Here is a 27,717-nt window from a genome sequence, read left to right as displayed (position 1 = left end):
TAGCGATTCCCACCACCCTGCACGGGGTGGCACCCCCCACTTTGGAACCACTGGTCTACAGGGATGGCATTCCAAAGCTATAGGGAAAAGGCCACTCACCGCACTGTCCTAGGGGTTGGGCACACCAAGAGGGCCTTCGATGCAGATCTCAAGTGTGTGGGCAGGGTGGTCTGGGTGCAGGCAACCCAACAATCCAGACCATATTAACACTTGCTGATTTCATGGACAGATCAGAACACACTTAACTCTTTCCCATTGAAATCAAGACTTCAGAGTGGCTCTCTTTGGCTGGAACACTGCCTGGTTCCCTTTTATAGTTCACCAATCACCACTGCAATACCTCTCCATGCAAAACCTCTTTTGTATGCTTGATTGCTAACATACACCTACAAACTTGGCCCTTTGGGGTCCCTTCCACCTCTACAATTATATGATTCCACATATAGCTGTTCCTAGGGTGTTTTGCACTGTTCAAACAAGTGCATCCCCCCACCACCACCTTTGGTTTCCTGATTACATGTGGGATATCATATATATTTTTCCTGGTTTGTTCTTAATATTTAACAGGCTCTTGGGCCATTAAAATGTTTCAGGAGCAATTCACAGTATTGAAGAGGGCAGTGAAGATTCTCGACAGTGGGAAAGAATCTCCTTATCTAAATGTTCCAAATCCCCGTTTTCAAGATAGGAGTAAACAGAATGAAAAGTTAAGTTTTCTTTGGAAGGAAAATTTTAAATATGTATTCCAAGAATCTAGAAAGATATCAAACTGGCTCAAAAGTCATCCTGACTTCAGCCCAAACAAGGAGTTTTGGCAGGGTCCGAATGTCCCCTGCCCCTCCCAGCTGCACATGAACCATCAAACTGTTGTCATATTATTAAAGAACAACAAATAATTTAGGGAGCCGTATTCTCACATGTTTACTAAAAGTGGTGGAGGGATCATGTCCAGGAGGCGGAAACTAGATTTGCCCCAGATGCTTAATACACCACTCATATTCGGGGTTTTAAAAGTCCTCATGGGGCTTTGCAAGAATCCTGTGCTTGTCGCATTGTTCCATTCCCCAGTTCTTTAGATCCTGAGGTCAGTGGTGCCCTGTGCCCTCCCCCACCAAAAAAAAAAAAGGGTTTAAAAATCAAGATTACAAAAGTTGGGTGCCACCCCCTCTCTCTGCTGAGCGGTAGAAAAAGCCCCTTGGGGTTCTGGGCACTCAACCAGGGTCTGTGGTTCTTTGGGGACTTGAGACACGATGGAGACTGTCATAGCTTTAAAAAATATGGTTTAGTCACCTATTTACACCTTCAGGCTGCATGGAGGGAGTCCAGATCTTACTGCATTGTCATCTCAAGAGGGGCTTGTTCCCTTGTCTTCCACAGCATTGCAGCCCTGGAGTCCAAAGGCATCTCTCTCAGCCAGCCTTCAGCCAACCTGCCCAAGATGGATCCCGGTCTTTTCCTTCTTCTTCCCGAAGTATTTTCTTCCTCAAAAACTTTCTTTTCCTGTCCCTTCAAACACACACCTTGGCAACATCTGTCTCCCCAGGCCAAAGGATTACTCTCAAATGGCCCATCAACACCTTTTGTCATGTTAACAGATTTGTTCTTCACTGGGCCAGCCAGACTGGTTTACATAAACCAGCCCAGGTATTCCATGTCTGGCACAGCTCTGCAGCTTGTACTTTTATCCATATCCCAATTAAAATCCTACAATTCAATAATTTCTAGGGTTTGGGGAGGTCCTCCCAAATCGATAGCATTATTACTTATTAAATGTATTAGTTTCTTTTTTGCCACAGCAACTTGAGACGAGTCACAATAAACAGAAAACAAGCACATACATATGCAAACGTGCATAAACTGCATTAAAATATCCCACCCATACCGAAAGGCCACAGTCGAAATCCAAAGCCCTGGATAAAAAAGGAACTGAATGAATACACAGTAAAATAGCAAATAGAATTCAATGCAAAGAAGAAAAATCTTAATTTCATATACATGTTCATGGGACTAAACTGAAGATGACGGAGTAATAATTTGGGGTCATTGCAGAGAGCTTGATGAAGATATTGATGCAGTACATGGTGTTCATGCAAAAGGCAAATTCCATTCAGAAAGGAATTGAAAATAAAGCTACCAATATCGTAACGCCATTACACAAATCAATTTTGGGACGTTTTAGTTTAGTTTAGAGAAAAGGTGAATAAAGGTTTTTAGTTTAGAGAAAAGGTGAGTGAGAGGCGACATGACAGAATCAAAGAGTTGGAAGGGACCCCCAAGGATCATCTAGTCCAACCCCCTGCAATGCAGGAATCTCAGCTAAAGCATCCATGACAGATGGTCATATGTTTATAAAACGGTGCATGGCTTGGAGAAAGTGGAGAGAGAGAGTTGTTCTCCATCTCTCATAACACCAGAACTTCGGAACATCCAATAAAGCTGAATGTGGGAAGATTTAGGACAGATAAAATGTAAATGTAGTAAAATATATAATTTAGCAAGCAAACAAATAATAAAAGGCTGGTGGTCTTAAGATTATAAAACAAAATAACTTTGAATTTGCAAATAAACCGGGAAAGTTGCTGGCTTGGCAATTTAACAAAGAGAGTAGACCAAGAGTAATCAATGACCCAAAAGAAATAAGACGGGAATTTGTAAGGTTTTACACAGATTTGTATAAGAAAGAAAAATAAGATCTCAAACAAATAGAGAACTACGGTATATAGAGGAAAGTAAACTGGGCAACACTTCAAGAGAAAGTAAAGAGCAACTAAATAGGCCAGTTTCAATTATTTGAAATTGGAATTACATCAGGTGATAAGTCAGGGAAAATTGGGTAAAGCCCCAGGGCCAGATGGTGGACTACTACAAAAAATTCCAGAACAAGTTAGCTGTCCATAGCTGTCCAAAGTGCTAGAAACAGGACAAGCTCCAGAGACTTGGAATGAGGCTTATGTCACCTTTCTACCAAAACAAGATGACGACATGACAAATCCCAAAAGATTTCGTCCGATCTCACTACTAAACTGCGATTATAAATTATTCGCAGCAGTGTCAGCAAATAGACTTAAAAGAACTATGAGTGATATAATACATAAGGACCAAGCAGGCTTTTTCCCCAGCAGACAGATAAAAGTTAATGTTAAAAATATAATAAGCATAATAGAATACCTAGAAGTGCATAATGAAAAACAAGCAGCGTTGATATTTCTGGACGTGGAGAAAGCATTTGACAACGGGTCTTGGCTATTTCTGAAGAGAGTTCTGAGGGAAATGGATTTGGGGAAAACATTTTTAAAGGCTATAGAAGCAATATGTACTGAACAACGAGCAAATATTATTGTAAATGACATTATTTCTGAGAGGTGGAGTCATGAAAGGAACTAGACAAGGGTGTCCATTGTCCCTATTATTGTTTATTTTGATTTTGGAGGTATTGACAAAAAATATAAGGAATAAAAAAAATAAGGGGTATAAGAGTGGGCCAACGAAATTATATAAAGAGTGAAAAGAAAGTAAAATACCTGGGAAATATGGTTAATAGTGAATAATCATAATATCATTTAGTGATAACTATGTATGGGTTTGGAAAGAAATAAAAAAAAGCTCTGCAAATTTGGAGTAGAATGCAATTATCACTGCTAGGTAGTGATTGTGTAGCATAACTAAAAATTATTGGAAAATGATTTATACTGAATGAAAAAAACCATTTTAAAAATCCTTTCCCAAAAATCCAGAAGCATTGCTCTTAGGGTTGATAACAACAGAAGTCTCCAAAAAAGAGGGAAATCTGTTTCTATGTGCAACAACGGCTGCCCGTGTACTATTAATGCAAAAATGGAAAACAGATAAAGTACCAATGATAGAAGAATGACACATTAAACTGTTAGAATATGCAGAGCTAGCAGGGATGACTACTAGAATAAGAAACCAAAATGACTAAATATATAAAGAGGACTGGATTTTTTTTATGGAATATATGGAAATGTATTATAAGCAAACAATTTACCGAGCAGGATGATAAGACTTCCAGCAGAGTAAGAAATAAATAAAGTATATAAAAGACTTCCAGCAGAGTAAGAAATAAATAAAGTATATAAAAGTTGTTGTGATAGATGAGGTAAACTTAGAAAATGCAGGGGAAAGAGAGGATAAAGGAACCTCGGAAGGAGAGGATAGAATTGTTTTATGTTGTTGTTTGGTTTATTCTTTGATATCTAAAATCTAAAATAAAAATAAAAATTTGTATTTCAAATATTTTTCTTTATTGTATCATTTTTGTTTATATTTTGTTGATACGGAATCCTATCAGAAAAGCATATCAATAAAATATGAATATCTAATCAAACAAGCAAATAATAAAAAGCTGTTGGTCTTTGTAGTGAAATAATAATTTTCACAGTCAAACCCGCATTTTGATGTTTACTTATTCAGAATATTTATATCCCACCTTCCCAAAAGAAAATTGCGCAAGGTGGCCAACCATAAACGGAAAATGCATCGAACAACAAACTAAAACTTATTAACTATACTATGAAAATCACACAATGAAGAAACAATCAGTTATTAAAGAGGAGGACTAATCACAGATACAAGCAGCAGAAAGGTTTCTAAAGCTCACCAGCTTTTAAAATTATATTTATATACGTTGGTTTTGAGTGAAACAATCTATTGGTCCCTCCTGCAACAGATGCAGGGTTTCTGTGATTAGTCAAAGAGCGAAGGCTGCTGTGAACTGGCGTATTATAGTACACCGTAAGACTGGGGTGCCCATCACCTTAGCTGATAAAGTTTGGCAGTTCCCCGCATTGCTCACAGTAAGAATCACCAGCATTGTTAACAAAAAGTTGCTTCTATTTCACCGTCATATGTATTGCAGACCAGCAAAATGAGGTTCAGAGACATAAGGACCCCAGGACTATCATTTAAGTATCAGGGGCATGCTATGCAGTTTCCACATATGTCATGCCAAATATCGAACTTCAGTACACATGGCAGGTTTTAAATACAGAAGGCATCTCAAGAAGTCACAAGGAAAAGCAAGCAACAGCAAAATGATCAAGAAACATGAAGCCTGAAATGATTGCATTGCAGGAAGACCATTCAGGAGAACACTGTGTCAGCTATTATTGCTTGGTTTGCTTCTCCACTTCCAGTTCTCTCCTGATGTCTGACACATCTGTGGGGACCTGGACCGTGAGGCCATCCATCCAATTCTTCACGCGCACCTGGCAGCCTAGACGAGACCTTATAAAGGACAAAAACAGACCCAGACATCTCTTGGTTTTGTTGTGTGTGCTTTCTTGGCTCCCTGGCTTCGGAACTCACTTCCTAAGGAAGCAGCTCCTCCCCACTGGGCTTCTGCCCGACAGCTGAAGGCTGCTTTATTCCAAAAGGCCTTAGGGAACTGGCTTATTTTAAAGGAAAGGGCTTTTAACAACGCTGTGCTGCTTTTATTTATTCTTTATTTATTGAATTTATATGCTGCCCTTCATCCGAGGATCATGGGGTAGTTTGCAGTATGAAAATGACAAAAAATACATTTGGCAAATGAAAGCAAGCTTTTGTGTATGTGTAGCTGTGGAAATGGGATGCAGGTGGCGCTGTGGGTTAAACCACAGAGCCTAGGACTTGCCGATCAGAAGGTCGGCGGTTCGAATCCTCGCGACGGAGTGAGCTCCTGTTGCTCAGTCCCAGCTCCTGCCAACCTAGCAGTTTGAAAGCACATCAAAGTGCAAGTAGATAAATAGGTACCACTCCGGCAGGAAGGTAAACGGCATTTCCGTGCGCTACTCTGATTCGCCAGAAGTGCTTGGTCATGCTGGCCACATGACCCAGAAGCTGTACGCCGGCTCCCTCGGCCAATAAAGAGAGATGAGCGCAGCAGCCCCAGAGTCGTCTGCAACTGGACCTAATGGTCAGGGGCCCCTTTACCTTTACCTTTAAGCTATGAAATGTGTCTCAATTGTTGTTGAACAATGTAACCAAATTACAGTTACAGTTATTGATAGACCTATGCTTTTTCCTCTATTTGGAAACAAGTACCGGTAAGAAAAAACCTCTTCAGCTTTTCCAGTCAAAGACACTGGGAAGGGTCACATGTGCTAGGTATGTATGTCTCTCTCTCTCTCTCTCTCTCTCTCTCTCTCTCTCTCTCTCTCTCTCTCTCTCTCTCTATATATATATATATATATATATATATATATATAATATAATAATTCACACACACAATAGAATCAAATGACATCAACCCATACTACTGCAGCAAGCTGCCACTCTTCACTGAGGTCATCTTTGGAAGCTTTGCTGTAGGTTCCCTGCCATGCGAAATAAGGAGGCTGGTGACCAGAGACACAGCCTTCTTCACAGTGGCACCCTGCAGGTGCAATGCCATCTCTTCTGAGATGCGCCTGGTGCCAACCTTGGTTTCATTTCAGGGCCAGGTGAAAACCTGCTTATTTACTCAAGCTTCAACTGATCATTAATCTCACCACTTCATCTCTAGCTCACTTGGTTAGAGCATGGAACTGATAATGCCAAAGTTGCAGGTTCAATCCCTGTGTGGGACAGCTGCATATTCCTGCAATGCAAGGGGCTGGATTAGATTAGGGTTGCCATATTTCAAAAAGTGAAAATCCGGACTAAAAAATTGTTGCGCTTTGGGGGGGGGGCAAAGTTGTTGAGCTGCTTCTTTCTTTCTTTCTTTCTTTCTTTCTTTCTTTCTTTCTTTCTTTCTTTCTTTCTTTCTTTCTTTCATCTTTTTTTCTGCCATAGAAGACGTTTTGAGCTATTTTAAAGTAAATTTGCCAGAAATCTTCACTTCTGACATGGGTTGCCATACATCTGGATTTTTCCGGACATTTCAACTATTTGAAATCCCAGACGCCGACTGCAAGGGCCAAATCTCAGCTATGTCCGGGAAATTCTAGACGTATGGCAACCCTAGATTAGATTATCCTCAGGATACCTTCCAGCAATTCTGTGATTGTTGCTTGTGCCAGAACCAGGTCACCAGATGGAACAGAGCTGCCAGAATGGCATCCTGGGAGCTGGATCACTGTTGCTAAGTAGGAGGATTGAGATGGGGGAGGGGGCAGCACTGTGCAAACACACCGGCAGGAGCGCCATAATGATGCCACTGGTGCACCTACATGGCAGTAAACCTCACTACCACCTTCATAGAATCACAGAACTGTAGAGTTGGAAGGACACTGACAAACTGGAACGTGTCCAGAGGAGGGCAACCAAAATGGTCAAAGGCCTGGAAACGATACCTTATGAGGAACGGCTAAGGGAGCTGGGCATGTTTAGCCTGGAGAAGAGGAGGTTAAGGGGTGATATGATAGCCATGTTCAAATATATAAAAGGATGTCATATAGAGGAGGGAGAAAGGTTGTTTTCTGCTGCTCCAGAGAAGCGGACACGGAGCAATGGATCCAAACTACAAGAAAGAAGATTCCACCTAAACATTAGGAAGAACTTCCTGACAGTAAGAGCTGTTCGACAGTGGAATTTGCTGCCAAGGAGTGTGGTGGAGTCTCCTACTTTGGAGGTCTTTAAGCAGAGGCTTGACAACCATATGTCAGGAGTGCTCTGATGGTGTTTCCTGCTTGGCAGGGGGTTGGACTCGATGGCCCTTGTGGTCTCTTCCAACTCTATGATTCTATGATTCTATGAAACACCAAGGTCGTCCCCCTGTTACTCTGCCTCTCCTTCCTCATTTTTCATAAGCAATTTTGCTTTCAGTGGTTCCACAAGCTATAAAGGTATTCTTACTGCCATATTCCCCGGAGAGGAACCACTTCTAAAATTTCACCTGGCACTAAAAGGAAATCAAAGGGGCAACAGGAATTTCCATGTTGCTTTTTAAAAGGCTAGAACTAAGATTCTGAGGATGCAGAATTCTGCCCCCATCTTGAGTTTCGATCCTGCGCAGTTCAATTCAGCATGCAAATATGCAGTGTCTAGAAACAGGGTATGGATACTTACATCTCGGTAAGTCCGTATGCCAGGTCCAGCATATCTATCTCTTCATCACTGATGGGGTCCAGTTGTTGAAATGTGCTGCCCTCAAAGATGAGGTGGCAAGTGGAGCAAGCCAAGGCCCCCTCACATGCCCCTTCGGGGGAGAAAGGAATCAGCATCAATGCTACTTGTCTTAGTCATCTGCTGCAAGAACCTACAGTGCTGCACACATATATCACATACTCTCCAACATTTCTCCGATGAAAATAGGGACATCCCATTCCATAACAATAATTTTACTATTTATACCCCACACATCTTTATGACTTGCCCCAGCCACTCTGGGCAACTTCCAACATATATAAAAGCATAATAAAACATTTTAAAAACTTCCCTATACAAGACTGCCTTCAGATGGCTCGGGGGTCAGATAACTCCATATCCTCCAACATTTCTCCAGTGAAAATAGGGACGTCCTAAGGAAAAGCGGAACATTCCGGGATCAAATCATAAACCGAGATGCCTTCTGTAAATCAGGGAGGTCCCTGGAAAATAGGGACACTTGGCGGGTCTGATATTCTAAAGACACCACTATCTCTGCTGACCCTGATTCCAAGGAAACAGAACCCTGAGTAAATGCTGGAACCCCTGAAATCTGTCACCAGTCAGAGATTACAATGTGCACAAACAGCGTCCCCAACCCTAAATTAGTGTAGTTGAAGTGCAATTGCTGAGGGTTGCTACTGCATCCCATAAGGTTTGTTGGCTAAAATCATCAATGGATAGCCCCCCTCCCTCCCTCCCTCCCTGAGATCGCTGAAAAAGAAGAATTTGTAGGCTGTACATCACTTGCACCTGCTTTTGCTGCCACCTGCTGGATCTGCCTTATTACAACACATCATTTTCTTCTTCCTTACACCCCGGCAGAGAAAGCAACAGATTTGTATTTCATTTATTTGTTATTGCATTTATATATCACCCTTCTCTGCAGGAGCTCAAAGTGGCATACATGGTTCTTTCCCTTCCTCACTTAATCCGCACAACAACCCTGTGTGGTAGGTCAGGCAGAGAGGCAGTGACTGGCCCAAAGTCATAGAATCAAAGAACTGTAGAGCTGGAATCATCCAGTCCAACCCCCTGCAATGCAGTAGTATGCACTTGTTCTATGCATGGATCAAACCTGCAACCTTGGCATTATCAGTACCACGTTCTAACCAACTGAGCTATCCAAGTGAGCTTTGTGGCTGAGTCAGTGGCGTAGCGTGGGGGGTGCAGGAGGGGCCGGCCACACCGGGCGCAACATCTGAGGGGGGGCGCGCTAATCTAGTGGAAGAGACTCGAGTGCTAAAATCCACGGGTTAGGTTAGGGGGCGCAAATTACTTGCCTTGCCCCTGGTGCTGACAACCCAAGCTACGCCACTGGGCTGAGTGGGGACTTGAACTTTGGCCTTTCCTAGGCCCTGGTCCAACACCCTGAGCCCTGTGCCACCACTGGCTCCTGCTGCCTCTAAGGAAGACCACATAACACAGACTTGCATTGGCACATATAGTGTTTGAGAGAAAGTGGGAATCTTTGACCTAGTGGGGTAGCTTTGTGGGTTTTGCTTGTGCAATTATTTTTATTCATTTATCTGAATAAATAAGTTGGACACACTGGTATGGTGTGTGGGTATCGTGTGTGTGTGTGTGTGTGTGTGTGTGTGTGTGTGTGTGTGTGTGTGTGGCATGTGTGATGGCTACAGAGGTGTCCAATTAGGGGTTTCAGGTCTGAATCAAAAGGAAGTAAAAGAAAGTCAGTCGTTGCATGGCACTTGGACCCTCTGAACCAGTGCTGTTTCCTTCCAGAGAGAGAGGTGCCTGCGTTCACCACGAACGCCTCCCTTGTTCTCTTAGAATGGCAATGGTACACACTTGAGAGGGGCCAGAACAGAGCTCCATCTGGCTAGAGCCATACAATACAAGAGTCTCCCACCCACCCAAACCACGTGGGGGTAGAGCAGGAAGGTAAGAGAGAAAAGTGTAAGAAGAGAGGCGTCCATTTGTGGGGCTCATTTTGAAAGCCTGACGCATGGACTGCTTGCCTGAAAAGTGGGGACTGAGTTTATTTATAGAAGACTGCTGTGAAGAGTAAATAGTGTTTGATTCCAGCATGCTGTTAGCAACTGACTGCTTTTAAGGAAATGGCCTTTAAATCGTGCTGTGCTGTTGTTACCTATCTACACTGTAATATATTTGTTTTTACATCATTTATGATTATATTATAGGTTAATTACTTTGCTTTAATCTTTGTGAGCTGCTTTTAATCCTGGTTCAGGGGGAAAGGCAGGGTATAAATAAATAAAATTGATGATGATAACAACAACTAGATTGCTTCTCCTGACTAGTATCTAGCTCCTGCCAAATACACTTTGGAACTCCCTGCAACTTGATATCAGGCAAGCACGTTTGCTGTGCTCTTTTTGGTGTGACATTTTTGTTTGGACAAGACTACTTATATATCTAGAGCATTGATGTGTATTCTAATTTGATTTTTGTTTATTGCTGATGTTTTTTTTTAATGATTTAAATTGTTGCCCTTACCTGTTTTACTTATGTTTTATGGCTTTCTCCTTTTTCTAAACGACTTGAAGGTGGTGTGTTGTTGTTTTTACACATTTTATGAAATAAATTAATAAAAACAGTAACTGGAGCTGTATACATGTTACTGCCTTAAAACACAGTTAGGCTGTTCTTTTTCTCAATTTGGATCTAAGGTGGTTTTGGGAGAAATGCGTCAGAATATAGCATTTCATAAGAAATGACAGGATGGATCTGGCTCATTACTAGCGCCATGTGTTACCACTTAGCAAATCGGTGATGGGAGTGCGCATGAGGTGCGGAAAACGACTTAAGGCTAAAGAAAGAGAATGGGTCACATCACTTACCAAAGCCATCGATGTCGATGTTTTGATTCATCACCACCTCCAGCAAGCTTTCTCCTTCTTTAGCGGTGACTGAGAATTTATCTCCATCCCGGTTAATAAAATTTAACTTCACTTTCTCAGTAGATCTGTGGGAGGGGAAAGCACACATTCAATAAAGTTAGGATGCTTCCAGACATGAGAAGATCAATATTATCATTGTTGCAGTAAATGCTTCCAACGGTGACGGTGGCAGCGGTAATTAAGTCTTGTTTTCATTTGCTTCCTATGAAGCATCTCAAAGGGATTTCACAGTACAATAAAAGCACATGCAAAGCAATTACCTAGATGAAAACAATTTCACATCCAATACTGATGCAGCCAATAATGATAATGATGATGATGATGATGATGATGATGATGATGATGATGATATCCCCACCTATAAATGGCTTGTTGGAGACCTCTTCCAAGGGAGCTCTGAGAATTGTAGCTCTGGGCGAGGAATAGGGGACCTCCTCACAACTCTCAGCACCCTTAACAAACTAGGATTCTTTGAGGGAAGCCATGGGTGTTTAAAGTGGTATCGTCATGCTTTAAATGTGGTATGACTGTGGCCTAAGGGGCAGCAAGAGAGGATTCAGGCCCAGGCGAGTTTTAACCTGCCAGGCCAAATGCAGCTGCCTGGTGTTTTGTCCTGCTGGGTCCTTGACCATCTCCCCCTCTCAGTTCAGCATGTCCCAAGCAGGGAGATTTCTCAAACCACGGGTAGGCTGTCACACAGGCTGCACGTGGCCTGTTGCATCACAAGTGTGCAGGCCTGAGATAACGGTAGAGAAGTGTGAAGGGTTAAAGACTGGCAATCTGTGCAGAAAGATTAGAGGCATTCAACATGCCATTTTAAGCAGTCATGACTCCCCCAAAGGCTTCTAGGGGTTGCAGTTTGTTAAGAATGCTGAGAGTTGTTAGGAGACCCTTATTCCCGTTCCAGAGGTATGATTTTTAGAGTGATAGAACAGTCAATTATTCTTTAGTGGAACGTATGAAATCTATCTATCATATATCTATCTATCATCTATCTATCTATCTATCTATCTATCTATCTATCTATCTAATACTGTTTTTCAGTTTGAATGTGTGGGTACTATGAATCCAATATGGGAGAAAGGTGGGAGAGTTTTGTTGATTTGTTTTTTAGAAAAGAAAAGAAAAAAGAAAAGAAAAGATGAGCAGTAGAGAGATGAGGTTGTTCCAATGGAAGGATCTGTTCTTTCCCGGGCTCCATACATAGCTGTATTCAAATAAATTGTCATTCATGCATCTTGCTACAACCTCCTCACAGCTGGAGCAAAGGCACTCCATCATAAAGACCTAGAAAGGTGGCTTAACGGTGCAGTCCTATATGTGTCTGCTCAGAAGCAAGTCCTGTTGAATTCAGTGAGATTAGCATCCACACTCCCTTGTTCCAATGGGATCTACGGAAGCAAAGAATTTAGTTAAGATCCTGACTTACCCTGTGCCCCCCGCGGGGACATATTGAAGCCTGTGGCTGGTACTGAAGCATCTCCCCAGTGCCGGACTGCAATCAGTTGTCACAAAGATAACCTGGGCTCTGGCCCTGGGTGCTTGAGACAGCCCAAGGCGGAGGAGCCCAGAGATGCTCCGAGACATCATGCTGACAAATCTTGATGTTTCCTAGTCTTTCAAGGACTGCAGTGCTGATATAAGTGCAGATGGGAAGGGGTTGGGACAGCCTCCCTGGGAGGGAGGGAGAGAGGGGGCACCGTTGTTCCAGCCCATCCCATGGGGGGAGTAGGGAACTGTGGTTGCACAAGACATGGGTTGCAAATGTGGTCACATGCGTAGGCTTGTGTCAGCCGTGATGAGACTTGCATCCCTCATTTGTTCTGACTTATTGGAAACTGCATCAGCACGAACGCTGCCTGTCGGGGAAAGCTCACTTTGCTTAATTTTGAGCCAGGGGTTCCCCTCCCCCTCTTACATAGTAAGGCTGATCCATCATATGCATTGGTCACAGCATTTGGGGGTAAGCAGAGGATGTAAGGAGGGGCAGGAGCTGCCTGCTTTCCTGTTCTCCTTGGGGCACCACTGCAAACTTTCACCTAACTGCTGCGTCCCCAAGACAAATGGTGACCTGTTTATTTGCTACAATCTCAGGGACGTGGGGTTACTGTGAGGGATGTCTGCCTTGAGGCCAGGGAAATCCCTGATCCCATTTTAGATCACTGGTTGTAGCTGTGAATGAAATTTGGGCACATGTGCATGCAGGGTATCAATCTCTCCCTTGCTGCTGCCTTAGAAATAAGGGGGGGGGGGAGCCAGCCCTTCTCCTGGACTCCAGATGGTGAAAGCCACAAGGCCTGCATGTCTTTCACTGGCCAAGTTTTAAAATGCGTCCCTGGCCTCCTTCTGCTCCCCAATCAGAAGCAGCATCCTGCATGCTGTGCCTCAACCATCCAAAGTGGCTTATCTCACAGGCAAACCTTGAACTGAAAGATGTGGGAGATGAATGTCCATCAGTGTCCCTTTTGCCAAGGACGCCCATACGACTGGCAGCGACCTCTCCTCTGTCATCTGAGAGATTGTTGCTCAGAAGGCAGGACAAGACAGAGGCCCTTGGAAGGGGAATGGGGGAGTCCGTTTTTATTTATTACGTTTGGTGTACATGCACCAAGCTAGAGGGATTTAAAAGAGGATTGGACTAGGAGGAGGAGGCTGTCAATGGCAACTGGCCATGGCAGCAGTGCGCTTTCTTAGTGGTCAGAGGCAGCAGTGCTTCTGAATACCAGTTTCTGGAACCCACAGGAGGGGAGAGGGCTCTTGTGCTCAGGTCCTGCTTGCAGGTTTTCCATAAGGGGCATCTGGTCTGTCACCAGGATACTGGGCAAGGTGGGCCTCCTTTGTTCTGAGCCAGCAAGCTCTTATGTCCTTAATACTCTGCAAAACAAGAAAGTGCCAACTCAGACCATTCATCCATCATGCATGGTGAAAGTGGGCAGAGGAAAGTTCTTCTCCCTCTCTCATAACACCGGAACTCATGGCTATCTAATGAAGATTGTTGGGATATACCGTATTTTTCCGTGTATAAGACTAGGTTTTTTCCCTAAAAAATAATGTCCAAAATTATACACGGGGGCCATCTCCCCCCATTTTCTTAAATCGGAGTCCCCCAAAATAGGGGGCATCTTATACATGGGAGCGTCTTATAGACGGAAAAATAAGGTATATTGGAATATATAATGAATTATGTTGGGAGATTCGGGACAGATAAAGGGATGTCCTTGTTTATGCAGCAGAGAGTTATACTGTGGAACTCACTCCCACGGGAGGCAGTCATGGCCACCAGTCTAGATAAATACTTGGAGAAGGCTATCAGCCTTGGCTGCTAGCCAAGATGGCTATGCTCTGCCTCCATAGTCTGGGGCAGTAATGCTTCTGATTATCAGTTGCTAGAAACCACACAGCAGGGGAAAGTGCTCTTGTGCTCCATTCCTGCTTCAGGGTTTTGTGTTGGGGCATTTGGTTGGCCCCTGTGAGAGCAGGATGCTGGACTAGTTGGGCCATTGGCCTGATCCAGCAGGCTTTTCTTAGTTTAGTGTTGGCTATATGAGGTGTGGAGAACCAGTTGCTCCTCTGACGTTGTTGGACTCTGTGACGCCCATGGGCCAAGCCAAATGGCAAGGATGATGCATAGTCTAACAATGTCTAGTAGAGGGATTGCTCCTGGGACCTTCTGCATACAAAGCAAGGGCTGTCCCACAGAGCTATTCAACCCTTCCCTAAAAGGACCCTGTGTTGTAGCTAATGGATTAATGTATTTATTGCAGCTAAGATTTGGGTTCCATTGGGAAAAGGCAGAAACACCAACTATAATATCATGGGAGCTTAAGAGGTGGTCTCTGCCAAAATATTTGAAACCCACTAATCTTATGCACATCAGAGAAGGCATAGGCGTGAAACATGGACTGTAACAATTAGATTTTCTCAGAACTGGAGAAATCAAGATAAAATGAGAGTTGATAGCTGGTTTTTTGGGGGGGGGTTATTAAAAAAAATAACTTTAGGATGCAGAATGATGGATGTAGTAATTTAAGTTATATATTTTATTGGATTAATGTATTGTACATTATAGATTATATCACATGCTCTTTATAAGATATTGTTATTGATTTAGGGGGTGTTCATCTGGATGATGCCCTGAGTACCTTCCAATACCTGGTGTCCTTTGTCTGTGGAGGTAGAATGTAGAAGCGCAAGCTTCCAAACCAGCCCCCTTGGCCAGGCAATGGTTTTGGTACCTTGATTAGCATAACCCAACAAGTTGCTCTGTGTCATAGAACAAATGGGTGGGCCTTCCTGGCTCACCTAGCTGTTAGGTTGGAGAACAAGTGCCAGGGTGGTGGGGGTGAGCTGACCTGGAAGCCAGGTGGAAGCTGGAGACACAGAGAACTGCTTGCTCCATGCTGGATCCAAAGCTTCAAGATCTGTTGAATGTTAACACTGAGAGCCCCTCCGTCTTAGGCTCCGGCTGTATGTGTAAACAAGTATATCCTAAAGTCATCATAGTCTCTGCTGACCTTCTTTCCAAGGAAACAAAACCCCGAGTAAACACAGGAGCCCCCAGAGTGCCTCATCTCTTGGGGGTTGGGTGGCCTGTACCAATATTGTGCATGTTTTGTATTTATTTCAACAATTATTTTTAAAGCCTTTCCAGGCCTGCTCACTGGTGCATGGAAAACTACAGCTCTCCACCACTCTCCCTGCTCTTCAGATCCAGAAGTGCTGAGGCCAACAAGTCAGGGTTGCACTTCTAGGAAGACAGAAGATGACACCCAGAGAGGAGCTTGGAGGACATTGAACTGGGGCCAGAAGGTCTGAGTGAAGGTTGCTGCAGCTGATGTTTTTCCTCATTCCTGTGGAATCCTTGAGTTGCCTAAGAAGTATTTGCAGCCATAAATCATTAAGGCTTTCCTGTGCCCCTTGGAAACTCTTTCCTTGACTCTACTATAATCACATCCCAAGGCAGAAATGAGAGAGGCCAACACTGTATCTGTACAAGGTGACCAGTTTCAGGAATCCAGTATCGTTTTGCAAGTGATTATGTGGAGATGAGTTTTCCCATTAAGGAAGCAGAAGGGACAGAAACTTGGGAGTAATTATATAAATAGAAGGTGAAAAGCAACATGACAGAAGTTTATAAAATTATAAATTAAAAGATAATGCTTTCTCCTGCTCTGGAGGCTAGAAACTGAACCTGAACCAAGTTACGAAAAGAGATATTCCTACTAAACATCAGGAAGAACTTTTGGACGGTAAGAGCTCTTTGACAGTGGAACGGACTCCCACGAGAGATGGTAGACTCTCCTTCCGTGGGACGTTTTTAAGCAGAGGTTGGATGGTCATCTGCAAGGTATGATTGAGAATCCTGCATTGCAGGGGGTTGGGGGTTGGACTAGAGGACTCTTGGGTTACCTTCCAACTCTGCAGGTCTATGATTCTACTCCTTTAATTACTTGGCATGTTGCAGAAAATGGTTGAATTGCACACAATAATTACTCACTTAAATAGTCTTTCTCAAGCCTACCTGGAGATACCAGGGATCGAACTGGAGGTCTTTCATGCATTGAGGCACCTGTTCTTCCAGTGAGGTATGGTCCCTCTGCATAAGATGTAACCCAAACCTGCAGCACTATACAGAAATTCTCTTATCTATATTGTTCTACAATGCCCCCTAATGGTTCAATAGAGCACATGGCAAAGAGTTTTCAAGTTCATCAGATTCAAGTGGAACAAATGTATGTGTATGACTTCTTATTTCAAGGCAATTTAGGAGGGTTGAGTTTTGCAATAAATTAAAATGCATTCAATTTTATTTTTATTTTTTTTTTAAAAAAACAACCTTGAGTGTTTCAAGATGTCGAAGGGCCTGAAAACAAGGAAGTGAAAAGAGCTGAATATGGTTAGCCCGGAGAAGAAGAATTAAGATGGTGTGACAACCACCTTCTGCAGAGGATGGAGCAGAGTTAATCAGTTGTCTATTACTGCAGGTGGCCTTAACCAATGGTGGAAATGGGAGAGATTTCAGCAGAAATTCAGAGAAGCTTCCTAATAGCAAGCACAGGCAAACTCCAGCCCTTCAGATGTTTGGGACTACAATTCCCATCATCCCTAGCTAACAGGACCAGTGGTCAGGGATGATGGGAATTGTAGTCCCAAACATCTGGAGGGCTGGAGTTTTCCTATGCCTACTAATAGCACGAGATGTTCAACAGTGGAACAGGCTGTCTCATGAAGAGAGTGAGCTCTCCTGTTTTGGAAATATTTGAGTAGAGTTTGGGCCACCACTTAGGGATGCTGGAGATGAAGACCTTGTACTGAGCATGGGGCAAGACTAGAAAAGTCTGAGCTTTCTTCCAACCCTGATTCATGCCAGTGACAGCTTTCATCTAACAACACCCAATCCTTGCTGGCCTATAGGGTAAGTAGTCCTTTTGCTGTAGCACAGATCATTGTTCTAGTAAATTTTCCTAAGCTATAATAGCACTCTGGGTAATCAACTGGCTGTATTCCCATCCCAATTCTAGGCTCATCTTGCCCCTACCCCTCTGTTGACCCCAGTACACAGGCAGCTTCCATCTGCAATGGATTCAAGTTACAAGAAGGGAAATTTTGACTAAAACCTTAGGAAGAACTTTCTGGCAGTAAGAGCTGTTTGACAGTGGAATGGACTCAGAAGGTGGTGGGCTCTCCTTCACTGGAGCTTCTTAAGCAGAGGTTGGATGGCCATCTGTCAGGGATTCTTTAACTAGGATTCCTGAGTTGCAGGGGGCTGGATTAGATGACACTTTGGGCCCACTTCCAACTCTGCAGTTCTATGATTCTATACAGAAAGATCAAACGCTCAGAATCATGGGTGTGTACAGGTCACTAACTGGACCTGCAGATTCAACCACCACCAGAATAATGCACACACACAAACACACCAAGGGTTCAATTGACCTAAACTTTATTGGCACTGAATGAAGAGAACAGGCTGTGGACTTTAACAAAACCCCTTTGCAGGCAAGGCATCTGAGTGGCAAGGATCAACATGGATGGCCTGCCCCACAGAGACACAGATCAACCTTACAACCCCACCTGGGAAAACTGGTGTTTTAACAAAACATGTAAAAAGGTAGACATAATTTACAGCCAAAAAAAAAAAAAAATTCAAAAAAAAAAAAATCCAAAGCACAAATATAAAGCCAGACACAAAAAAATGCTTAATAGGGTAACCCCCTCTCCCCCAGGATAGGATATATCCAAAGTAATAGCAAGTAAACAAGTTGGGGGGGGAGTGGAGGAGGGGAAACCTCCATGAATCCCAACAAATAATTAAAAAAGTGTCTAAAAATCTCATGGTAATACTGAATGCTTCTTACATTAATTTCCTGCAAAATATCAATCTCTTTACAATACAGTATACATTTGTCCATGGAGAAGGGGGGCATTTCCCCTCCCCCTCCACATTTCCAAGATTAATATTTTCTAATCGTGCACAGCTAGAAAAAAAGAGAATGAAATCAATACCATTAGATACCACTGGAATAACATAATACTGGTAGGATCAGGGGAGAGCTGAACCAACTACATGAGGAGTTAAGGCTTCTTGGCATAGGTTGGCTTGCTCCTTTTCTAGAAGTAAAAGGGCAGGAGGAAAAGCAACTGTGCCAGTGGAAGGTGTCAACAGAGCTCCGTGACCCAACCAGGGGCGATGCAGAGATGCTTTAACTACTTCATTAGTTCAGCACAGACCTGGGAGGCTCTGTGCCGATTTCTCTTGTGAGGATGTAGTTCTCTGAACCAAAGTGTGCCAGTAATGTGGAGGAAAACTGCCAAATTACAAGTTTGGAGCACAAAACGTTTTAAAAAGTGATTAAAAGTGATAAGGAATCACAGACTCTTCAGTTTAAGGGTAAATGAGTTGTGACAAGTTCAGCTGCAGTGTGTGTGGGTGTGGGTGTGTGTTAAAGTGTTCTAAGTAATGAGGTTGCATATTTTCAGGAGGAGGAGGAGCTGACAGTTCCTACCCTCACTTCCTAAAGGCACTATGTATATATATATTTAAAAAAAAGAGAGAGAAAAGGAGTGCATAACAAACTCACAGAAGACATTTAGACTGTGCTATTTTGCAAGCTGAGGGAGTCTTGCCTCCATGCAGCTAGGGCTGCCAACACCAAGCTGCCCAAAGCAGGCTGACATGGCTTTGGGACAGCTATGGGAGGTTTTTCGCTGCCCTCACTGGAGCAAATCAGAGCAAGGATGGGGAGCCTGTGCCCCTCAGATGTTGCTGGATGACAACTCCCATTGTCCTTGGAGAGCCACAGGATCCCCACCCCTGAACTGCAGCTCCTGTCTTTGTTCCACTCTCTCCACACAACTTTCCTGTTTCTAGTGGCACTGTTGGTATTAACACACTTTGGGAGGAAAGGGGCGGACGGAGAAGATCAGAAGAGATTATGCAGTTCAGGAGTTTAGAGGTGCAGAAGAGCAGGACAGCTTCTCTGCAAACAAAACTCGTTTGAAAAATAAGCTTCTTAGACTGTGGGTTGGGGGTGGGGAGACAGGCAGTCCCCAGCTGTACCTGATGCGGTCATGGCACAGGTAAAAGTGAGGTAACAAACTCTCTTGAAAAAAGGGAAGCCCTGCCAAAAAACTGGTGGCCAAAGTAGCACTAGAAGGTTCTGTCTGGACTTAGGAGGCAAATAGGAGCAACCTCCTAAAAGAAAAGTCGCATAAAACTTATTTAAAAATTCTGAAAAGCAAAAGGCACTCCAAGGCAAAGAAGGAAGGAGGAGGAAGAGTTTGGATTTGATATCCCGCTTTATCACTACCCAAAGGAGTCTCAAAGCGGCTAACATTCTCCTTTCCCTTCCTCCCCCACAACAAACACTCTGTGAGGTGAGTGGGGCTGAGAGACTTCAGAGAAGTGTGACTAGCCCAAGGTCACCCAGCAGCTGCATGTGGAGGAGCGGGGACGCGAACCCGGTTCCCCAGATTACGAATCCACCGCTCTTAACCGCTGCACCACACTGGCTCTCCAAAGACATTTGGAGACAAGATCTGCTGCATTCCAACAACCAAGGCAGCAGAGACCAAGGCAGGTTTTGTGACTGTGCAAGTGGCTGGTGATGTGAAGAAGACAGGGTGCTTTTTTGCATTTGGTCACAAGTAAACATGAGGACTCTATAAAAACTTTACACCCGTGGAAAAGGGTGTCATAAGGCACCGATAACGTGGGCTGTATGTTCTACAGACCTCCCTTGAAAGGGCCAGCTGCAATGTTTCCCCACATCTGTCTTGCTCTCTGGGGTTTATGGCCGATGCACATCCTCTTCTGAACACTTAAGTTGGACTGTGCTGGTCAATATGAATGGGAGAAAGTATGTTGCTGCTACCAATCCCAAACATCGTCTCCTTATTGGACAGGGATGGGGAACCTGGAGCCCTCCAGATACTGTTGAAATCTGCAATCTCTGGTGGGAATCGGTGGCTAGCAAAATTTGGAGGCCAACAACACACGTAATTGGATATGGCAACATTTCAAGAGGGGAAAACAAAATATACTCAAATCACAACAATTATGTAATCCTGCCTCTTTCAACTGCTTAGGCAGTGGCATGTGCAAAGTGATAAAAAGATCAGGGTGATCCGTTTGGTCTGCTAAACCTCTGGGAATCATAAAAAGCTTTGGTCTTTCGCGTGTGTGGGTGGGTGGCACAAGAACATTAAATTCTGCTTCAGTAACTTTTCCTTCCAAACTTCTTCTTTTTTAATTATCAAAACTAGACAGGCTTAAAAAGTAAAGATACCCCAACACACAAGTCTCTTCAAACATTGGCTAGAGAGACTAGTGGCAGGGATGGGTCCTTGGGGGGGGGGGTCACAGGACCAGCACAGATGTTTCATAAAGCTGCATGGAACAGATTTCTCTCTTCAACCCAGGTTGAGAAAAGAAAATGGGGCATCACCATAAAAATATATATATTATTATTTTTAAGGCACAGCTGACTAATCCTGTTTCACCCTATGCTGGATGGCAACCTCTGCACCCAACTCTCAGACAGACTGTGGTGACTCTTCTGTAGTGGTTCCAGCACAACGCAGTTAAACACAGAAAAAAGGTGGCGGGGGAGGGAGGAAGAGTGCAGGGGAGACAGCAGAAGGCTCACAAATGATTACATGGACTCAAACTCATCAATGCGTTGCTTGGTGTTGCCCTGCCGGATCTGGCGGAGGGTCTTGTATTTGTCACGGCCCAACCTCATGTTCTCGGCATGGATCATATCATTGGCGGTCTTCTTTGTTTCGTCGCGGGCATTGGCCAGCTCGGACGTGAGAGCCTGTAGGTGCAAAACGGGAAGGGGGGAAAGACCAGTTTTAAAATGTTATTTGCTTGTTTTATTTCATAGAATTTATACACTGCTTGATTGTAAAACCCTCAAGCAGTACACAATAAAATTATAGTAAAAGCCATAAAAAGCAACATACGAAAGATAAAATCAGCAATAAATGAAAAAAATAGATCAAAACATTCGTATGTTTTAGTCAAATGTGTTGCACTGTTTGGTGCAAGTGGAATCCCAGTTGCCTGAGGGCAGAGAGCCCCAGAGGGGAATGCTTCTCCGTGAAGGCCATTCACAAATCCAGCAGTGGAGGAATCAAGTGACATTGCCTGAGCCAATCCAAGAACATAACAAGAGTCTGCTGGATGGGGGCAATGGTCGATCTGGTCCAGAATTGTGTTCTCATCGTGGCCAACCAGATGCCTGTGGAAAATTTGCAGGGATGACCCAAGCAGAAGAACACTGAGCTTCTTTTTCCAAGGTTGAATTTTTGGGACAGTAATTGTCTTCCAGCCTAACTCACCTCACGGGGTTGCTGTGAGAATAAAATGGGGGCAGGGACCATGTATGACACCTTGAGCTCCTTGTAGGAAATAGAAATCCAATAAAAAATACATAGCTCTCTTCTCCTCTGGCTCCCAGTGACTGGTATTCAGAAGCATCTATATGGGGTCAGTAAATCCCAACAGGGAAAAATGCTGGACCGGGTGGGCTCTGCCCCGGATGTTCTTAGGCAGGTAAAGAGCCAATAATAGCACTCAGACAGTTCTGATACTCCGAACGTCTGAAACTCTCACCCACTACTCCAATGTTTACATAGAATTTTGTAAAGGCTACTGTTTCAGTCTCACACTGAAACTCTCATCTCAATTCATTTTACTGTATTATTATTATTATTATTATTATTATTATTATTATTATTATTATTATTATTATTATTTAACTGGAAGCCACCCTCAATGTTTTATTGAAATGCAGGGTGAAAATATTTTGTTAGAAAGAAGCCAAGATAAACTGCAGATGTGTCTGTACAATGGGGACTGGATCCTTCAGCTCTGTTGTGACAGGGCCTAAAATAGCATTTTGCCAGAAGAGGGTGTAGAGTCCAGCTGGCCAAAGAGACAGATGCATTTCCACCTGGCCCTTTTATTAACTTTATTGTGAAAGCCATCTGAAAATATTTACTGCTGGGAACAAAGTGGGAACTTAAGTGCAAGCACTGGATGTTACAAGAGACACATAGCCTCCTGCCAAAAACAGAAGCCTGGGACATTTCTCTTCCTGTTTCCCACAATGTGCCAACAAATAAAAATCCATGTTATGATGAGATATTATGGTTGTTCAAACTTCCTGCCCCAATCCACCGGGCTGCCAGGATGGGGGAACCAAGTGTGCTGATGAAGCATCTTTTACTACCAAGGTTTATGGTATGCTATGCTACTCTTGTACCACCTGTAGGTGGATCAAGCCCTTAACAACCTGGGACCAGGTTACCTGGGAGATGGCATTGCCCTCTTTATGGCCACTCGACCACTTGCTTCATTCTGTGTAACTGGCACTATTACAAGTGCCACATAATACCCATTCTGAATTTGTAAGAAATCAGTATTTTAGCACGGCAGCACCTGCACATTGGAACCCCCTGCCTATTGATGACAGCCAGGCACCTTTGCTGTACTTTTTCTGGCACCTGCTAAAATACTCAGGCATCTAGAAAGTTAGCTTGTTTTTATGTTTATTGTTGTCCTTCATGTTTTGAATGTTTCAAATAATTGTTTTTACAGCCCCCCCCCCCGGCAAAAAAATTATTGTTTCGTCTTTTTGGTAAATGGCTTTGAGCCTCGCCCCTACCCCCCCCTACAATCAAGCAATACATAACAATAATAATAATAATAATAATAATAATAATAATAATAATAATAATAATAATTTATTATTTGTACCCCGCCCATCTGGCTGGGTTTCCCCAGCCACTCTGGGCGGCTTCCAACAAAGATGAAAAATACACTAAAATGTCACATATTAAAAACTTCCCTGAAACAGGGCTGCCTTCAGATGTCTTCTGAATGTCAGGTAGTTGTTTATCGCTTTGACATCTGATGGGAGGGCATTCCACAGGGCAGGCGCCACTACCGAGAAGGCCCTCTGCCTGGTTCCCTGTAACTTGGCCTCTCGCAATGAGGGAACCGCCAGAAGGCCCACGGAGCTGGACCTCAGTGTCCGGGCAGAACGATGGGGGAGAAGACGCTCCTTCAGATATACTGGACTGAGGCCGTTTAGGGCTTTAAAGGTCAGCACCAACACTTTGAATTGTGCTCGGAAACGTACTGGTACACGTATTTATGACGTGAATAATAATAAATAGGTGGTGCTAGACATTTGAGGGAAGCGGGTCTCAGCCCCACACCCTGCCCACCAGCCACACTCCCCCTCAAAGTAGCGTTGGCCCCACGTTACCTTCAAGTGCTTCTGGACCCGCTCGTTCTTCTCTGCCTCCGTAGTTCGCTGCTCCTCGCTCCGGTCCTTGGCAGAGGCATGTGCCCTCAGCTCTGCGCTGGCCTCAGCAGCATTTTCATCCTGCTCATCATCATGTTCGTTCTCAGACTGCATTGGTTCTGGAACATGCTGGGTGACCATGGCTGACTTCAACTCCTCTTTAGTCTTCTCTAGGTCTTCCTGGACCATCTGGGCCTGAGGGAGGATATCAACCCACCAATGGGTTAGTGGAGCTGGCGTTTGTCCACAGACAGCTTTCCAGGTCATGTGACCAGCACAATTAAGCTGCTTCTGGCACAACGGAGCACCATGATGGAAGCCAGAGCACACGGAAATGCCATTTGCCTTCCAGCCACAGCGGTACTTATTTATCTACTTGCACTGGTGTGCTTTTGAACTGCTAGGTTGGCAGGAGCTGGGACAGAGCAACGGGAACTCACGCCGTTGTGCAGATTTGAACCGCCAACCTTCTGATCGGCAAGCCCAAGACGCTCAGTGGTTTAGACCACAGCGCCACCCACGTCCTTATATATAAAGACTCAATTTCTCAATGAATACATTATATTGTGGTCTGCCCTCTCCAGTTCTCACCATATACGTAAGCTTAGCATTGCACACTATGTCCAAGGTTTAATTTAGCACTGTCTCAAGAAGGTTGTTCTCATTTTTGCCGAATTCTGACAAATCATAATTCTAGCACCACTTAAGAGATTCTGCATTAATTCGGTGTCATCCTGGTGCATCTGAGAAAGCCAGTGTGGTGTAGTGGTTAGAGTGCTGGGCTATGGACTGGGAGACCAGGGTTTGAATCCCCAATCAGTCAAGAAACCTACTGGGTGACCTTGGGCTAGTCACTGCCCCTCAAGTCTAACCTACCTCACAGAGTTGTTGTGAGGATAAAATCAGGAGGGGAGAACCACGTACACCACCTTTTGTTCTTTGGCAGAAACAATGGTATATAAATGCAATAAATATCTAAATAAAATCAGGTCAGACCAGTGGGCCAAAGGTTCCTTCATTGTTGTTCTTGAGCAGGAGTCAAAGTCATGCATCACAGATTATCATGCATGTACTGGAGAGGGCCATGTCTATTTTACACAAGTTAAATGCACATTTGCTGCAACACTGACATTGTGGAAGGTGGACAACACGCCTTGTAGGCAGGCTCCCCTGCCTCTCTGTGCAAATGGGGTGTCTTTACTTTTCCCCATCACTGGGACAAGGGGAAATGGGGTGGTCACTCCTAGGCACAGGAGAGGAAGGAAAAGGCTTGTTCCAAGACAGGACCAAGACCAAGACTCACTTTCTGCTGCCACTGCACAGCCTCGCTCTCCTTCTTCTGTCGAGCCAGTTCCAGCTGCAAGATCCTATTGGTGAGCTCCATCATTTCAGACGACTGCAGGAATTAGCAGAAGATTACAAGTAAAGTAGGTGACCAGGCTCCAAAATGCTACATTGCCCCACTACTCCCCAATCTGGCCCTTGCTCAGCTATAAGGTATAAAGTGTACTTTCCACACCCCTGCTGTGATCTTGGGATGCAGCTAAGAAAACTAATACAAAAATCAGATTTGTAAGTGTGCACGATTCTTCAAGAGAAGAACCCTGGTATACACACATACCACCCTAAGAGAATTACAATTCCCAGGTCTCCTGGGGAGGGAATAACTATTAAACCAGTTTAAGCCTGCAGTGGAGCCTGGTTTTCTCTAGATAAGGGGTCACCAACCTACGGCCCGGGGGCCAGATAAGGCCTGAGGGACTCGTTTATCCGGCCTGCAGAGACCCCCGCCACCGCTGACCGGTCTTGCCAGCTTGTGCACATGCACACGGGCCTCCTCCGACCCGGATGTGCACCGTTTGCACACGCTCCCCCACTCTCTGCGCAATCATCTCTGGAGACACTGGCCCGAGGCAAGGAAAACTTGGAGACCCCTGCTCTAGATCAGTGGTTCCTAGACCTCTTTGGCCCACCACCCAGTTCCCCTGCTCTCCCTATAAAAAGCATTACTGAGAATAGTGGTTTGCATGACCCACTAAGGAAGATCATAACACAGCAAAATTCAAAGCAGTAATAAAATTACACATAGAATCCAGTTAAAACTATTTAGTTAAACTGATTCAACAAAACTGGTGGACTTATCCAGTGGTGCCAACTTTCCAGAGTTTAATAGTAATTCACACCTCTAAATGCCCCCCCCCATCCCACCAGCCTCCAGGGTTAGAGTCAACAGCTTTTGGACTAATGGCAAGTCTAGCTCAGTACAAATAGCGGCCATTTCCTGCCTTTATGAGGACCCAGCTGCTGGTTAAATTATTTATTAATACTTGACCACCCTGGAAAGGCTTAGCAGATCTAATTTTTATATTCTAGCATAAATAATTCCTGTTGATGTGATGAACAACAGCGCCTATTCTACATTGGAATTTAAAATGTGTCAGCATTATCAACATTGTTTATTAATTTGGACTACCACATTATGTATTGAAATGAACTGATAATGGGCAGTTGTATCAATATGCATGTTTCTCTAGTGTGTTGTGAGCCACTTTGGGGTCATTTAAATGGAACAGCAGCATACAACATGCAACTTAGGAACTCCCTGCCTACTGACACAACGGGCATTCACTGCACTCTTTTCAGTGCCTCTAAAACCATTTTTGATTGGCCAAACCTACCCAGATAGGTAAAACACGGGCATATTTTTATATGTTTTCAGTTTATCACTGATTTTAATTTTTTAAAAAATGTTTTAAGTAATTGGTTTCACTGATAACTTTATCATTTTATTTTTGCAAACCGCTTTGGGTTTGCTTTTTTTTTTTACAGTCAATGTGGTATATAAACTTTATGAAATAAAATAACTTAGCTGCTATTGCTGGGGGTTGAACTAGATTACCCCTTTGGGTACCTTTCCAACTCTACAATTCTATATAATTCCATAAACACAATGACTTCCTAAGAACCCCAGAAGGGTCTGGCTGCTAGATCAGACCACTAAGCCCTCCCCATCCAGCATCCTGTTCTCGCAGTGGCCAACGCAGGCCACGCTTTTGGAGAGCCAGCCTACCAGCTGCTCCTGGGTCTTCTTCTGGTCATTGGAGGCCTTCAGCAAGGCTTCTTTTGCCTCTTCAGCTTCCTGACGCTCTTTCGCCAGCTTCTCCGCTTCTTCCTGAGCTCGCTTCCTTTCTTGCTCCAACTCTAGTGCCTTGCGGGTCTGCTCTTCCAGTTCTAAAGAGAGACAGACAGACAGAGAGAGAGAGAGATAGGTCTACAGCTTGCCCACCAACTCTGTAAATCAGCACCAAGCTCCCCTTCCCACCACCTGCAAGGTGGGCACCAGAAGCTTCCCCTACCTAGCTGAGCTTTCTTTGTCTGCTCTTCAATCTGCCTGAGCCGTTCCATCAGCTCCTCCTTCTCGCGTTCAATCTTTTCCTTCTCCTTCTCTGCCAGCTCCCTCTTCTTCTTCTCATTCTCCAGCAGGGCTCTAGGCAGGGAGGAAATGTGAAGGATAACACAAAGTTCAACCCCCACCTGGCTGACAGATTTCCAGTTCTCTCTTGTGCAACAAAACTCTTAGTTGAGGCATTCTCGTTTTGCATCAGAAGTTTTTCAGTCATCGGCAATCAATATTTTGTTTTTAGCGTAAATTAAAAGAAAAGTAATTTTCTAAACTTTTAATGCTGATGCTGCACTCGTTTGCTCAAGCGGGCGCCTTCTGTGCCAACTTTTAAACACTAGCCGACAACTTTTCTGTACTGCCAGGCCTATGCCGGAAATTAAGAATACATCCTTCCACAATGGTTAATTGGTGTCTTGGTTTTTAAAAAAAATATTTTTAATGGTTTTAGTTGTATAATTTTATATTTTTATTGCTGCAAACCACTTTGATATATGTGATATAGCAATATGCACATTTTTAAAAATAAACAAACAAATGAGCCTCCATCAGA

At 43.9% G+C, this 27,717-nt stretch overlaps 2 protein-coding genes across 2 annotated transcripts in view; both read right to left on the bottom strand.

Annotated features, from left to right (window-relative positions):
- Positions 1-4,239: 4,239 nt before the first annotated feature.
- Positions 4,240-12,587, bottom strand: LOC308578476 (adrenodoxin-like). The gene is made up of 4 exons (XM_081178919.1): positions 12,376-12,587; positions 10,887-11,011; positions 7,987-8,116; positions 4,240-5,244 (listed from the first exon to the last, which is right to left on the bottom strand). Exons 1-4 carry the CDS (start codon positions 12,534-12,536, stop codon positions 5,124-5,126), a joined length of 537 nt encoding a protein of 178 aa, XP_081035045.1. The 5' UTR covers positions 12,537-12,587; the 3' UTR covers positions 4,240-5,123.
- A 5,285-nt stretch (positions 12,588-17,872) lies between these two features.
- Positions 17,873-27,717, bottom strand: part of MSN (moesin) — an 87,192-nt gene continuing 77,347 nt past the window's right edge. Inside the window, exons 9-13 of the mRNA XM_081178771.1 lie at positions 27,121-27,251; positions 26,835-26,995; positions 25,068-25,160; positions 23,726-23,959; positions 17,873-21,265 (exon numbers count right to left, since the gene is read on the bottom strand). Of these exons, the coding sequence (XP_081034897.1) occupies positions 21,101-21,265; positions 23,726-23,959; positions 25,068-25,160; positions 26,835-26,995; positions 27,121-27,251 (784 nt within the window). The 3' untranslated portion in view covers positions 17,873-21,100. The remainder of the gene's footprint in view (positions 21,266-23,725; positions 23,960-25,067; positions 25,161-26,834; positions 26,996-27,120; positions 27,252-27,717) is intronic.

The sequence above is a fragment of the Podarcis bocagei genome (genome assembly GCF_964188305.1).
Source record: "Podarcis bocagei genome assembly, chromosome: Z".
NCBI lineage: Eukaryota > Metazoa > Chordata > Lepidosauria > Squamata > Lacertidae > Podarcis > Podarcis bocagei.
This window is presented reverse-complemented; position numbering and strand designations above follow the sequence as displayed.